This window comes from Dasypus novemcinctus, chromosome 8 (genome assembly GCF_030445035.2).
Source record: "Dasypus novemcinctus isolate mDasNov1 chromosome 8, mDasNov1.1.hap2, whole genome shotgun sequence".
NCBI lineage: Eukaryota > Metazoa > Chordata > Mammalia > Cingulata > Dasypodidae > Dasypus > Dasypus novemcinctus.
This window is the reverse complement of record NC_080680.1, coordinates 80,946,851-80,962,474: the sequence shown is the minus strand read 5'-3', so window position 1 is coordinate 80,962,474 and position 15,624 is coordinate 80,946,851. Positions and strand designations below refer to the sequence as shown.

General features: G+C 41.2%; 1 protein-coding gene across 2 annotated transcripts in view; it reads right to left on the bottom strand.

The window, feature by feature from the left end:
• Positions 1-12,876, bottom strand: part of RECK (reversion inducing cysteine rich protein with kazal motifs) — a 104,894-nt gene extending 92,018 nt beyond the window's left edge. The window contains exon 1 of one of the 2 annotated variants that reach the window (XM_004457292.5): positions 12,696-12,876. In XM_004457292.5, the coding sequence (XP_004457349.2) occupies positions 12,696-12,795 (100 nt within the window). In that variant the 5' untranslated portion in view covers positions 12,796-12,876. The remainder of the gene's footprint in view (positions 1-12,695) is intronic. The other variant, XM_023588420.3, reaches the window with a different exon arrangement.
• Between the last annotated feature and the right edge of the window lie 2,748 nt (positions 12,877-15,624).

Sequence of the window (15,624 nt, the reverse complement as noted above, 5' to 3'; positions counted from 1 at the left end):
AATGTCCTATGTACTAGATTCTATTATTATACTAATAATGGAAGATCAAATGATTAAAAGCAATAACGAATTTTAAATAGGGTATGTTGAATTTGAGATTCCTACAGGACATCTAGATTCTGGTAAAGTAAAAAAATCTGAGCCTGGACTATGGGTAAAGCCAGTTCTAAAGATCAAAGTTTAGAAGTTATCAGCATAAAGGAAGTATAGGGAAATGAATGGCATTTCCCAGAGAGAGTTTCTAATGAGAAATCAACTTAGCACCAAATCCTAAAGAATAGTAACATGAAATGCTGAAAGAAACAGGGAAAAAAGACTGAGATGGAGAGGGAGAGTCAAGTTAGACTGAAGACTGAGAAAAGGAAATAGATTTACTAATTAGGAGGCTTCCTAATGACTTTTATTAGGTACTTTCTAGGGTGCTAGGAGAAAGGAAAGTGTTTCAAGGAGTAAATCAGAAGTGAGGAAATACTGATAGTAAATAAAGATTCTCAAGAATCCATCAGTGGGAAGCAGATATGGCTCAAGCAATTGGGCTCCCATTACCATAAAGGCAGTCCAGCATTCGATGCCCAGGGCCTCCTGGTGAAGGCAAGCTGGCCTGTATGGCGAGCTGGCCCACATGGAGTGCTGGCCTGCACAGGAGTGCTGCCCCACGTGGAGAGCTGGCACAGCAAGATGACAAACAAAATGAGACACAGGAGAGACAATAAGAGATGCGGCAGTTCAGGGAACTAAGATGGCGCAAGAGAATGTTCGCCTCTCTCCCACTCTGGAAGGTCCCAGGATTGGTTCCGGGAGCGGTCTAATGAGAATACAAACAGATACAGAAGACCACACAGTGACTGGACACAGAAAGCAGACAACAGGGGTGGGGGGTGCGGGGATAAATAAATAAATCTTAAAAAAAGAATCTGGCAGTGATAGAAGGGGAAAAGAGTGGTAGGTAAAGGAGGATGCAGGGTCAAGGGAAGATTTTTTTCCTTTATTCTTAAGAGTGGGAAAGATACTTCTTTACAGACAGAGGAAAAAGAAACAGCAGAGAGCTAATGCTCCTCTTACAGAACAGTGTCTCAAGAGGAGTCAAAAGAGAATGAAATTAAGAGTACATGAGAAAGCCCTGTCCTTGGAAAGAAGTAGATAATACCTCTTCCTCCAAGATATTTATTAACTTAAAAAATATTTTATGAGCAGCCAGGCACCAATTCACTCATTTAATAATCATGAGTCTCTGTCCTCATGGAGCTTACATTCTAATGGAAGGAAATAGATAAATAAGAATATGTATTGCATACTAGATGGTGGTAAATACTGTGGAAAAATAAAGCAGGATAAAGAGTAAGGAGGATAACGTGTGTGGAAGTGGGTGGTATTTTATAGGGTGGTCTAGAAAAGCTTAACTCACACAGTTACATTTGAGCAGAGACTCCTTTAGAAGTGAGGGAGAGTCATACTGACAACTTACTAGGCAGAGGGAAGAACAAGTGCAAAGTTCCTACTGTGTTCAAATTCTCTCAGGAAAGAATTCAAGAGAAGAATGTACAGGCAACCCTTGAGTTCTATTGCAAAGGTAGTAGTAGGAAATGTAGTTGCTGGAAGGGGGTGTGGGTTCAAGAGGCATGCATTGTGCTTGGTGAAAGAGAAACAATAGTGAACAAATTATACGTTCCCTGTCTTTTCAAGGTTGCACCAAAGTCTTGTGATAGAAAAAAGTCTAGACAAGAGGAAAGAATATAAGGAAATAGGTAAGTTAAAAAGGAAGCTGACAGCCTCTTATTTTCTCAGGAAAGTAGGGGTTAGGTCTGAAAACAAATAGGGTTAAGATGGGGTTGAAGGCTTCAGCTGAAACTTTAAAGGTTTGGAAAGCACTTTGGAGAATAGAGAAAGAAGGCAACTATAGATATGTTTCCCAAACTTGGGTCCTAAGGAGCATTGTTACATGAGATGCCTCAATAGAAAATGTTTCATGTACAAATAAACTGGGAAATGAAGATTTAAACAAATTAAATGTATTTCTTTATCGCAGGACTACTCAAAGCCTGTAAAACTTCAAAGATCATTTTAAATCTCCTAAAGAGGGTCCTAGCAGACAGATTTCTCAGAGCACAGAACACTTTTTTTCATTTCAGAATGCCAATTAAAGAAACCGCAAATTAGAGAAAAGTAAAAAGGTTGCCAAACAGCATTATGAGCCCATAGTAATACATAAATTGGCTAAAAAGATCATCAGACTGGAAAAGATATAGCTGGATTGATCAGGGGCTGTGTGGGACTGAGGAGATAAGGTAGTGAAAATATATCACTTCAGGCAACTAGATCTGGTATAATGGCTTAAATATATATTCTCACATATATTTGCAATGTAATCCTCTCTTCTAATAAAATCTATATAGTTTTAGAATATAACTTAGTAAAAGCAGAGTTTTTATTGAAAGTACAATTAATATTGGGGAGGAAAGAATGAATGAACAAAAGAAAAGTCCTCTTTAGATCTACCAACAGGACTTAAGTTTGAACCTGGCAATCACTGCTTTACAAACAATGACAGGGTTTACAATAGTACTGGCAAATTACCATTGTTTGGTTTCATTGAAGACTATAAGTGGGGCTGGTTTTCTAATATTATTTCTATGGGAAAAGCTGTCTTGAAGTTCTAAATGTTCCACTCACAAAATTCTGAACAACATATAAAAATTTCATTAAGTTTCAGAAGGGGAAAAAAAAAGCTCCCTATTTATAATACAGGATACTTTCTAAGAAGCTCTAATTTGGGAGTAGGGCCCAATCACTCGTGTTGCTTTCTCACAACACAGCTGCTACCTCCTCTGTAAGACCATATCATGCTACTCCCACGTCCTAAGATTCTGCTATGTCCCCAGCCTCATTAGAATGGGAGGACAGGCAGGAAAAAAAAGGCTCTCCTGTGTGATTTTGATGCCTTTTTTTTTTTTTTAGATTTTGTTTTCTTTCTTTTTCTCCCTATTCCCCCACCCCCATTGTTTTGTGCTCACAGTCTGCTCTGTGTCTGTTTGTTGTCCTCTTTTGAAGTGCTCTAGAAATTAGCATTTCCTACTATCCTCTGTCACAAAGGTCATATGAGGGCAAAAAATCCAGCTGATGGTGAGCAAAGATAACTCAGGATAACACATGGTCCCAATAAACACAGGCTTAGCAAAAAGTAAACAATTAGGCAGTCTGATTTGGGCCTAGGGATTTTTAAAAAAGATTTTCTTGGAGCAAAGTTCTGTTAGAACATAAACATAAACATGTTATAAACAAAACTCCAATAACAATGGAACATTTTTATTAAAAAATCAAAATTCAAAAGCCCATTTTTTCTATTTAATGGTGAACATCAAATTTATAGTGATGTAATTTCCAAGTTAAATTATTAAAACTGTTTTCCAGTTTTTTTTTAAAAACTCAAAATTTAGAAAAGAAAAAGAAAACGGAAAACGATCTATATTCCCACTACCCTGCCACAACCTCTGTTGACATTTTGGCATACCTCCTTCTAGTCTTTCCAAAAGCTTTTTCTATTTCTAACAAAACTGGATTAAAAATTATTAAAATGGGGGAACTTTATGTTAGCTCTATGTCACTACGATTAACAGAAAGGGGACAGTCGGAAGTTTCTGGTAACAACCCTCCTCCCCCACCCAACCAAGCATTCCTTTGTAATAGCACACTTTCCTTACTCTCCTGCCTTGAGTAGACTGCCACCCTACAGTAACAGATGATCTCTGCTCCATCACATTTCTACACTCTATTCTTAAGCTTAGCCATAATTATAGTAGTACATATTTTTCTCCCTTACAAACAAAAAGAACTTAGAATCTTTAACACTCTGCATATTTTTTCCTGAAATAAATTTCTACAAATACACATCAATGCTAACCCTTCATTAAGGATTGGGGGCAGAAAGGAAGGGATTCAAATGCAATCAATGCAGCAAAAATGGATTAAGTGGGTCATTCAAATATAACTGTGCAAAAATGGTTCTACTCTGCAAGTTCCAATGTTTTTTACAAGAGAAGTCAATGAGTTCTATAAATATTTGTTTTATAAGTTGAGTCTAAACATTAATAATCGTTTAAAAACTCTTATTCTCATGAAATGGAATTGAACAGATAAAGGTAAAGCAAATAAAAAGCCAAGTGTTATCCTTACTAAAGACCTAAGGATGAGTGCCATGTCGTACATTCTTATTCCAAGAGTACGTGATTATAAAATTGAAAACCCCAAAACTGACTTCTAAATGCCATGCCTGTCGGGCTTAAGAGGGTATTAGTATAGCCTAGAAATATGCAAGCGGAATTATTTGGTAATTAGAAACACGAAGGTTTGGCTGTTGGTTTTGGCCAAGTATATACTAAGGATAGGCAAGTAAGCAGGAAGCATATGCTCCAGCCACTGCAAAAACTTGCAACTTCTGAGACTAACTAGCATTAAAACAAAACAAAACAAAAAACACATACATGCCCTAATCTGAAAATAAGAAATATTCATAGAACATAGGGTTTTGAAGTTAAAAGGAATTTGCCTCAGAAGCTTCCCAAAAGCTAAACTTCAATCTGGTTAATGAAAAGCCAATCTTATTTTCTGTTATGTATATATCCCTTCTAATCAATGTCTTCCTAAAGAATTACTAAAACCGAATATATATATCCTACCCTATTTAGGGGAAAAAACTAAATCTGAGCTACTGGAAAAAGGTCATTCTAAATTAAAAGGATATTAATAAAAAATCCTATCTTATTTTTATTAATGATGTGAAATATATTTAATCAAATTTTTATTTTCAAAACAGCTGGAAAATGACAATCACTTTGAAAATGTTCAAATGACAACTTTAACTTATAAATGCATTCTTGCAACTGTCACATTTGTCCCTTAAGATATATATTCATATGTATAGACACATGTGTGTATATCTCTATATCTCTGTATCTCTATCTCTATACCTAAATCTATCTAACTAGAGAGAGCATCAGCCAAAAGGCAAGGAAGAGCCAAATAGTAAAATTATCCATGGTCCCACCACCTTGATTCAACAATAACATCTTGTCATACTGTTTTATTTATATATGTGTACACAAATAAAAATTTTGGTTTTTTGCTGAACCATTTGTAAAATACAGATATCCATTTCCCCTCCTGCCTCATATTCCATTGTTGCAGAGGCCAATTAATTTCATTCAATTCTATTACCAATATCACTGCCAGATTAATTTTTTAAACAGACTTTTCATGATGTCAGAAGGGCTATTCCAATTCTAAATTTTTAAAGTCCGCCTCTAGCCTTTCCTTCACTAAACGTCTCTTCTTTTTTTTTAAGGAGGTACGGGGGATTGAACCCAGACCCCAGCACATGGGAATCAGGTGAACAACGACTTGAGCCATGTATGCTCCCCATACTTCTATTACTTTTTTTTTCATCCCCCCTGCCTGCCCCCCCCCACACACACCATGGCTTGCTTGTTGTCTGCTCTGTGTCCTTCGCTGTGCATTCTTCTGTGTGTCTGCATTTACTTTTATTTCCCCACCCTTGCAACTTGCTTGTTGTCTACTCTCTGTGTCCACTCATTGCATGCTCTTCTGTGCCCTTACTTGTCTCTCTTTTTGTTGCATCACCTTGCTGAATCGGCTCTCCGTGGTGCTTTGTGGGCCAGGAGACACTCCGTGGCACTTTGTGGACCAGGTGGCACTCCACGGTGCCTGCAGGCTGGCAGCTCTCCGTGGCGTGCAGGCAAGACTGTCTTCACAAGGAGGCCCCAGGACACGAACCCAGGGCCTCCCATATGGTAGACAGGAGCCCTACTGATTGAGCCACAGCCGCTTCCCCTTCTATTACTTTTTAGCAAGGAAAGTCTACATTTACCTTGAATACAGCCTTCTGCCTGAAATGCCTGGTGTTCCTCTCCTGCTGACCTTAATCCCAAACACCTTTAAGGCTTAAATTTCATCTCAACTCTACATAAATCTTTTCCTCTAACAACTCCAGGCCATGTTGATTTTTTGGTTAGTCAGAACAGAAAACGTTAACACTTAAATCTTGACTAATTATTTAATATGGGTTCTTTTGGTACCCTCAGAGAGATCGTAAGTTTCTGGTATCCACTTAGCACAGTGCTCAGCCAAAAATTTTATTCATTGATTAATAAGTAATAATATCCAATTATAAAATGCCTTTTTATCAGGAAAAAAACACAAGAAGTTTTATTTCTCTCACCATACTACTTCAATACCATATTTCTTATAGTAGACCCACCCATCATTTAGTAAACATCATATGATTTTTTTTAGCCTACATCAAAATATAATTTGGAGTCAAACATATACTCAGTCACAGAGGTAAATCTGCCAGTAGATGGTGGGTTCTGCGACAGTAAGGTCAAGAAGAGTTGGGGCTGAGGTAGCTGAAGTTTTATGGAAATGCTGATACCATGAGTACAAAGAGGAGCTGGTTAGTTAAGAGAGGAAAATGCAAGAAATGCACAAAGAGAAGCCATGAGCTACAGAGAGGTTGTCTCTAAAAGTAGCCTTGGTTCCTGCAGTTCTCCTGCTTCCACAACAGTCCCTGAGGTAGATTTGTGCTTAATTTTCCTACCCTTGAATATCTATGAGATTTCTGGTTAAATACTATAACAACTAGCTCCCCTAAGCCTAAGATACCTTGGTTTCTGTTCCTTGGCATCAAAAGACTTAGCCCAGATATTCCTTATTAGGAAACAACTAAAGCAAATGCCTCTCCTAAAATACTAGTATTTTGGTATATGTGTTGCCATGCTGCCAGAGCGAGCAGAATCATAGACAGTATTCTTGGATAATTCTCTTCCTGACTCTGTGCTGCAGGTTTCCCAGCTATAAAAACAAGTGATCTGGGAAGCAGATGTGGCTCAAACGATTGGACTCCCACTACCACATGGGAGGTCCATGGTTTGGTTCCCAGTGCCTCCTAAAGAAGACAGCAAGCTGGTGCAACAAGTAGGCATGGCAATCTGACACAAGGGACACAAGAAGAAAAACATAATGAGAGACACAACAAAACAGGGAACAGAAGTTCCCAGTGCCTCCTAAAGAAGATGAACAGGTTGGTGAGTTGAAGTGACAAGCTGACGTGACAAGATGACGCAACAAGAGAAACAAGAGGAAAAATATAACGAGAGACACAACACGGCAAGGAATGGAGATGGCTTAAGTGATTAGGCACCTCCCTCCCACATGGGAGGTCCCAGGTTCGTTCCCAGTGCCTCCTAAAGAAACAAAGAAGAGAGACACAGCAAGTGCAAACAATGAGGGGGTAGGGAGAGATAAATAAATAAAATAAATCTTGAAAACAAAAACAAGGATCTAAAATCCTATGAATGTCTGGTTCCCAGCCGTACCTGTCATGATCAGAATACTTCTCCTAATAGTATACTTTCCTTGTAGTCTTCTTTGCGTTATCTATTTGCTTTATAGCATCCATCATTTTAGGATATAAATGGATATGTACTGTCATAATCACATAATACTAGAAATTTAGATATTATACATTTTTGGGCATTGTATTAGTCAGCCAAAGAGGTGCTGAGGCAAAATACCAGAAATCTGCTGGCTTTTTTTTTTTTGCTGGCTTTTATAAAGAGTATTTATTTGGGGTAGGAGCTTACAGATACCAGGCCATAAAGCATAGGCTACTTCCCTCACAAAAGTCTACTTCCACATGTTGAAGCAAGATGGCTGCCGGCATCTGTGATGGTTCAGGTCTCCTGGGTTCTTCCCTTCCAGGGTTTTGCTTCTCTCTGGTTTCAGGGTTCTTCTCTTCCCAGGGCTTGCTTCTTCCTGGGCTCAGGGTTCCTCTCTTCCTGGGGCTGGCTTCTCTTTCCTCTGTGAGCTTACTTCCTGGGGCTCCAGCTTAAGGCCTCAGCATCAAACTCCAACATCAAAACTCCAACATTGGGGAAACAGACTTGGCCCAGTGGTTAGGGCATTCGTCTGCCACATGGGAGGTCCACGGTTCAAACCCTGGGCCTCCTTGACTTGTGCGGTGCTGGCCCACGCACAGTGCTGATGCGCGCAAGGAGTGCCGTGCCACGCAGGGATTTCCCTTGCGTAGGGGAGCCCCACATGCAAGGAGTGCGCCCTGTAAGGAGAGCCGCCCAGCGTGAAAGAAAGTGCAGCCTGCCCAGGAATGGCGCCGCCCACACGGACATCTGACACAAGATGACGCAACAAAAGAGACACAGATTCCCGTGCCGCTAACAACAGAATTGGACAAAGAAACAAGACGCAGCAAATAGACACAGAGAACAGACAACCGGGGTGGGAGGGGCGGGAAGGGGAGAGAAATAAATAAATAAATCTTTAAAAACAAAAAACAAAAAACTCCAACATCAAAAACCCTCACATCAAAAGCTGCAACTCTGTCCTTTGCCATGCCCTAATGACGTGGCCCAATCAAAGCCCTAATCGTAACTCAATCATGCCCAGTAATAGACCAGATTACAAACATACTCCAATATCTATTTTTGGAATTCATAACTATATCAAACTGCTACAGGCCTATTTAAGGTCTGAAATTCCCACTAAATTGTAAGTTTCATGAAGACAGAAACCATGTCTGGTTTTGTTTACTACTCTCTATCTAGTATCTACTACAGTGTCTGGCACTATTAACTGCTTAATAAATATTAGCTGAATCAATTACTGAAGGGTATGAAATGTAGCTTAATAAGCAATGGAATTGGAACAGTCATTCCTAATATCCATCTTCAACATGTATAAATACAGAATTTTAGATGTTTTCCTTGGCTAACCTGCCAACCTTCCTCCAAACTGCTCCTCCCCTATCTTTCCTATCTCAGTAAAAGGCACCATCTTTCATCTTTTATCAGATTGCTCAAGATAAAAACCTATGAATAATCCTAATTTCTCTCCTCCTTTCCCCTCACTTCCCACATACAGCCCATCAGCAATATATCTTGACTCTCTCCTCCTCTAGCTTCACCACCTCTCTAGTCTGAGCCATCAATATCTCTTGCTTGAACTACTGCTCTTACTCCTATCCCATTACAATCTTTTTTATTCCCATTCAGCAGCCAGAGTGACTTAAAATATAAATCAAATCACACCATTCTTGCTTAAAATTCTATTGATTTTTATTTATTTTGGAGTAATGAAAAGGCTCTAAAATTGTGATGAATGCACAACTCTGTGATTATACCAAAAGCAACTGAATGTACACGTGAATATATCTCAATAAAGTTGCTTAAAAAAAAAACAAACACAACTCTGTTGGTTTCTAACACACAGAGAATTAAATCCACAATCCTTATATGGCTTTTTGCAAGGCTCAGCATCACCTAGCCCTAGAATACTCCTTTGCTCACTATGCTCCTACTATACTAACCTGTTCATTTTGGTTTGGGGCCTCTGCACTTCCTAGTTCCCTAGCCTCAATTCCACCCCTGTCTTTCGTTCAGACAGCCCCTTCTTGGCCTTCAGATCACAACTCTAAACTTCGTCTTCTCAAAGAGGTCTCTCTTTCAATCCTATGTAAAGAATTATTCCCCTTCCTACACACACAGTTCTCAATGTTATCCTCTGGTTTAGTTCCTTTACTGCATACTTATCACTACCAGAATCCTTTAATTTTCTTTCTTTCCCCCCACTAGGATGTAAGTTCCTTGAGAGCAGCAACCCTGCACCTATAACAGTGCCTGACAAACAGTAAACTCTCAGTAAACAAACCCCAGTTTTGTTCTTCAAAAACAATTATAATATATTGAAAAATCACTTCGTTGACATTTTCCCAAATTATTCTAGAACTGTCATACAATGAAAAATATGATTAATGAAGGACTGGCTAAATCTATGGATGCAGGACAGGAACTTTTAGCAGCATACCAGAGTAAACTGTCAAATTTGGTCTACCATCAATTCTAGCTCTTTCAGCAACATGGGCCAAGAAACTTCTTTGGGAAGACAATCTGCTTCTTATTACAATCTTCCAGATAGGTACTTGCTTTTCTAACTTAGAATTCATTATATTCTTTTACAGGATTCTAGGTTATTACATAATTCCTTAAATGTCAGCTTGTTGAAACCTGGCCCTTAATATTACATCTTTCTTTTGTACTATTATGAAACAGCTTAAATAGAAACAGAACTGTTATCAGGGGCCATGACACATACAGATCCTGGGAAGGCAGCATGGGGTCCCATCACATCCTCCAAAAGGAACACTAAAGGGTGAAAGTGAGGGTGTGTGAGAGAGAGAGGGGGAAAGGAAGGTGGGAGGGGGGGAGAGGAGAGAGAGAGAGAGAGAGAGAGAGAAATTGAAAAGCACACTGGAATAGGAAGTGTGGCACTACTTCATTATAGAGGCTGTGGCCAAACTAAAATCCTTAAATCAGGGAAGATAAGACTTATAAAGTCTTACAGCAGAAAAGGTCAGTGACCTCTAAAACCTTATACCAGAGGAGAGAGACACGCCCAGCCTTGGATAGGGGTGAGGAGAGGGGAAATAAGATTGTGTGAGCAGGAATAAAAGGCAGGCCTTCATTGAAATATAATTTAATATTGTATTCTTGCTTTTTCTTTAGGACTGAAGAACATTTTCCACACTTCCTACAAATCCACAGTGGAAACCTTTGTCCATTATACTACTCAATGTCCTTTATGTAAGGAACCAGGCAATATATCCTTCCTACAATTAAGTACAAGGAACAAGTCTGATTTTTTAGATCAACCCTGAATTGTTCTTTTTTATCAAAAAATGCAAATTACATGGTGTCAAGAACACTTTTGAAGCTGGAAAAGTCTTTAGAAATCATCTAGCACACCATTTTCCGAATGCGCTTTAGATTTTAAGAAGAAAAAAATTCTGTAAGAAAATGTCTTTCTTTTCATAATAATTTTATTAAGATAATAATGTACAAACCAAATTCACCATTTTAAGGTGTACAATTCAGTGGTTTTTAGTATATTCACAGAATTGTGTAATCATCACTACTATCTAATATTGAAACATTTTCATCACTCTAAAAAGAAACCTCATAACCATTAGCAGTCACACTCCATTCCTCCAGCAAACAAATCTTATTACCATGGAATTCACATAGTAAATCTAACGTGTTTTGTGAATTTGTAAGATGGAGATACAACATGCAGTGTTTCCCAAACTTATTTAATAGTTAACATTTTGGTGTTTACTATGTGCCATTCTAAACACTATATATATAATACCTCAATTAATTCTCACAATAAAATCTATTTGGAGGTATATTGTTATCCATTATCTTACAAATGTGGATATTAAAGCACAAAAAGATTAAGGCTCAGTAACTTGCTCAAGTGTTCTTAACCACTCCACTCTACCTCCCACAGAACTAACTAGGTGTGGGATAAGAATGGACAACTAGTTATGGACCATAACTTTGGAAGTACTCTAGTCCAATTCGTTTACTTAACTGTGAGAAAAGGACCCAGAAAGGCTAGGTGATTTAGTCAAAAGTACACAGCAATCCTTCTCTATTTCTTTGGTTTGGGACTAATTTACAGATAAATTTAGAACACAATTACAGTTAACTATCTTATCCCAGGTTCCTGACACAATTCTCTTCCTTCTTTAAATAACTTGTCTATCATTTTTTGTTTTTGTTTTTTTTTAAAGTTTATTATTGCAAGGTACCTTAAAACCTTGTAGGGAGTGACTCCTGAATATCTACTCTACAATGCATTTCTACACCACTTCTGTATGTACAAATCCTATCCATCTTTTAATGTCTGGTGCAGCTGGAGGGATCATTCAATTTTTCTCCCCACTAGGTGGATGTCATTTTTCTCCACCCAGGCCTTCATCTTTCCTGGACACTTCTGTCTTGAGTTGGAGCTACTTGCATCCTGTTACCTTCCATCTCCTAGGCAGAGAGCTCCTGAAGGGCAGGAGTTGACATCAACTCCTAAAGCTCAGCACATGGAGACAATCAATACGCACTGAACAGAATTAATTTTCTACTCACCTTGGTTTATACTCCTCTAGAGCAAGAACAAAAATCTCCCCAAGTCTGCCATCCCCAGGGAGAAGGTTTACTGATTTGTAATCTGTACCCCACGCCTGGGCAAGCGCTGTCCCTGACATCAGTGCACCCACGATGCACAGAAACCGAAGCGGATTTAGAAGGCTTGGTCCATTCTCTTCTGAGACGTGAACCAGGCAGGCTGTGGGGCCATCAGTGCTCACCGCCACCGAGATCGACCTTTCTGAACCAAGTGCGGGTCAACTAACAAGTTACAATAACTGGGCAGGGCGGCGGTACGGCTGCTGCACACAGAAATCCCATCCAACCCTAGCAACGAGCCCGGGCTAAGGCATTCCGCCCTTCTCTGAGCGACGCCCGAGCCTGGAGAGGGGAGAAGGGCAGAGTCGGGGGCCCGTGTCCGGTGGGTGACAGAGCAAGGCCTCGAACCCAGGTCACCAATCCCAGTTCCGAGGACCTTGGGGTGGAGAGCGAGGGTGGAGAGCGGACCTCACTCGTCCCACTTGGCCGCCCCCTCCGGACTGCTGGGGTCTGCGGACCCTGGGTCACAGGCCGTGGCCGGGCCTGGGGGGTCGCGCGCACCGCCGCCCCCTGCCCCGCGCCATCTTGGAGCAGCGCAGAGGCGGCGGCTCCGGACCGCCCCGAACCGCTGCTCCAGCGGTTACTCACCCGCACTGCCCGGAGCCAGGCCCCCTGCCACCTCCGCGACCCCAGTCACGGCCAGGAGAAAGAGCAGCGCGCCTCGCGGGGAGGCCCGGACCGCCGCCATGTCCGGGCCGGACTGGTCGGGAGCCGCGGGATGCTCGGACCCAGCTCCGCCGACGCCGCAGCTCGCGCGAGGCCCCGCCCCGGGCGCGCTGGGCCTTTGTTGATTGGCCAAGGTGCGCCCGAGCCCCGCCCCCTCCGGCTGCTCCGTTTCCAAAACCGCCTGGGGGCGGGAACGTGCCCCGGACCCGGCTCTTTGTTAGGGTCCAGCTGTGTGTCAGCTTCTGCAGCAAAATCCCCTCAGCTAGCCTTCTCTAAAAGGGGATTCAGAGGATGTCAGAGCTATAAGTGCCCTGAGAACTCATCTACCACCTCCGGAGGTTTACAGATGGGGACCCTGAGGCCCAGAGAGGAGACTGACCTGCCCAAGATCACCCTGCGAGTTCGCCCGAGAACTACGGCTTAGACTAAGGCTGAACCAAAGGGACTTCTCCCCTTCACGTACCCTCAGTGACACTTACTTTCCTTTCTGCGGAGACGCGGTCTCACACCCAAAGAAGACGTGTCACCACGGGACAACTCGGGCTCCTCGAACAGCTGAAGGCTCTTCCGCAGACATGGCCCCCTGAAGGCACGGATTCACAACCAAAGCTCTTTTGTGCCGGTAGGCACAATATGTCTTTGATGTACTAATAATCATTTATTCCCCTCAAGAAAGGATGAGGAAAGTGAGGCTGTGTAGCTTAGATGTAGACGGCCTCGAATTTCGGACTGAGAAGTTTAGACTTTGTTCAAGAGAAAATTTGAAGCTGGGTCTCCCGCCACTCCTCCGCTCCACTCACAGCTACTGTAGAGACAGTTTGAGAGGGGGGTCCACTGACTTTCAAAGTTAATTCTGGCTTTCTGAATTAAAAGCCTTTTCCCTTTCCCCCTTAAAAAAAAAAAAAAGCACATAACCACAGTTGAAAATTAATAATTTCTTAATACTGTAAAATACCAGTGTTCGCATTTCTCTGATTGTCCCATCATTTCTCTTTTCAGTTTGTTCAAATCAAATTCCAAACAAAGTTTTCTTTTGTTTGAAGTTGATCTATGTCTCTTTAAAAATCTATTCTCTCATTTTCTTCAAGTTTACAAAAGAAAACCATGAGTAAGTTACAAAAGAAAAACCATGAAGAAGTTAACAAAAGAAAAACTGCTCTGACCACAACCCTCCTGCTTCAAACTTTCAGAGGTCACCTTTAAGGTGATGTACACTTATTTTAAGAAAGCATCAGAGGTCTTAGCAACTGGATCCAATCAGGCTTTTCCACCTCCATCTGTACACACTCCTTGCCACTATCCTTACTGAAATGAACCTCTTACCTTGTGATGCCAGAACTCTTAGTTGCTTTCACCCTTCTGTCATCACATGTGTCTCTTCTGCCCCAAATCTCCCCAATTCTTATGATAACTGGGCTCAACTGAGGAGACTAAGGTGACTGCTCCGCACCTGACTGTGCCCTGTAAGAACTTGAGCAGGAAGTGAGCTTTGTGAAAGGTGACCAACTCATCCTGGTTTTTCTGGAACTGTCCTCGTTTTAAAACTGAAATGAAATTGTTCAGTCCAAGGCAAAACGGGACAGTTGGTCACTCTAGCTCTGTGCACCTCAGAAAACACTCTAAGGGTGATGTGTAGGGGGGTTTCCAAATGGAAAAATGGGGCCAAGCAGGTAGTAGAAAATACTCCCAAGGTAATTCCATATGTGAACTGGCTATTATAAGCCATAAAGATGGATCCTTAGATCACAGGGTGTCTAAAGGAAAGACCATCCACTCACCCACTCAGAAATCATTGGTTCTGAAGGAGAGGCTGAAGAAGGAGGATAAAGGACTGATCAGTTGCAGTTCAAAGATTCTAAGTTCCCCAATAAGAGAAGTGGTTGGATTCACCCCTGTTGACTCACAGAGGTGATTCTTGAGACCTTATGCACAATGAATGCTTGAATAATACTTGGGCATTTTTAAACTATGGAGTCAGAAATGACTTTATTTCCAGCTAACTCTTATGAGGTGTGGGAGCAAACCTGCTCTGGACAAGTAAATCAATGTAGTTATGCTAGTGAGACTGAGGGGCCCTGGTGGCAAATGGTGGTTATTTCTTTAATATTAAGATGATTAATTGGGATAAACATGATAAAGAATGGCTAAATTTGAGTTATTGATAATGATATATGCTAAGTGGGAGCCCTTTGAGATCCTCCTGCCCTGAGAGATTGCTGACCAGCTACTGTATTCCTGGTGGAAGTTAGGAAATAGGGAGATGATTGAAGCCCTTTCTGGCCCACTATGTTCCTCTTTAATTCCCCTGTGAGGGGAGTCCTTAAATGAGATAGGACCTGGAGTCTCTATTAACTATTGCCCAGTGGGGCAATTGACCTCAGGCATGAACAGTAGGCTTAAACAATTAGCACATCCATATGGCTTACCATTCAGTGATGAAACCAAGAGCTTGTTTTCAGGTTCTCTACATCCAGACCACCAGAAACAGTTAGCTTTCCCATGTGACAGAGAGCAGCAATGTAATATAGTGGAGGGAGCATGCGCTATAGAGACACCTAATTCCAAATCACACTCCTCTACCAATTAGCTGTGTGACTTTGTGTGACAAAGTCATCTAACTTCCCTGAGTCTCAGTTTTCTCCTTTCTGAAATGGTGCCAATTATACTTACATTTTGGACTTCTTGAGAAGATTAAAGAAGATACTATATTTAAAGTGTTTAGTGATTGTTGAACACTCCATAACTGTGATGAGAGATGCAGACCATCTTCAACTTGGGCCACAGCACTGACTGGCTGAATCCACTTACCTCCTTGCTCCCCCACATCCCCCAGGAGAGAAAGGCCAAAAAG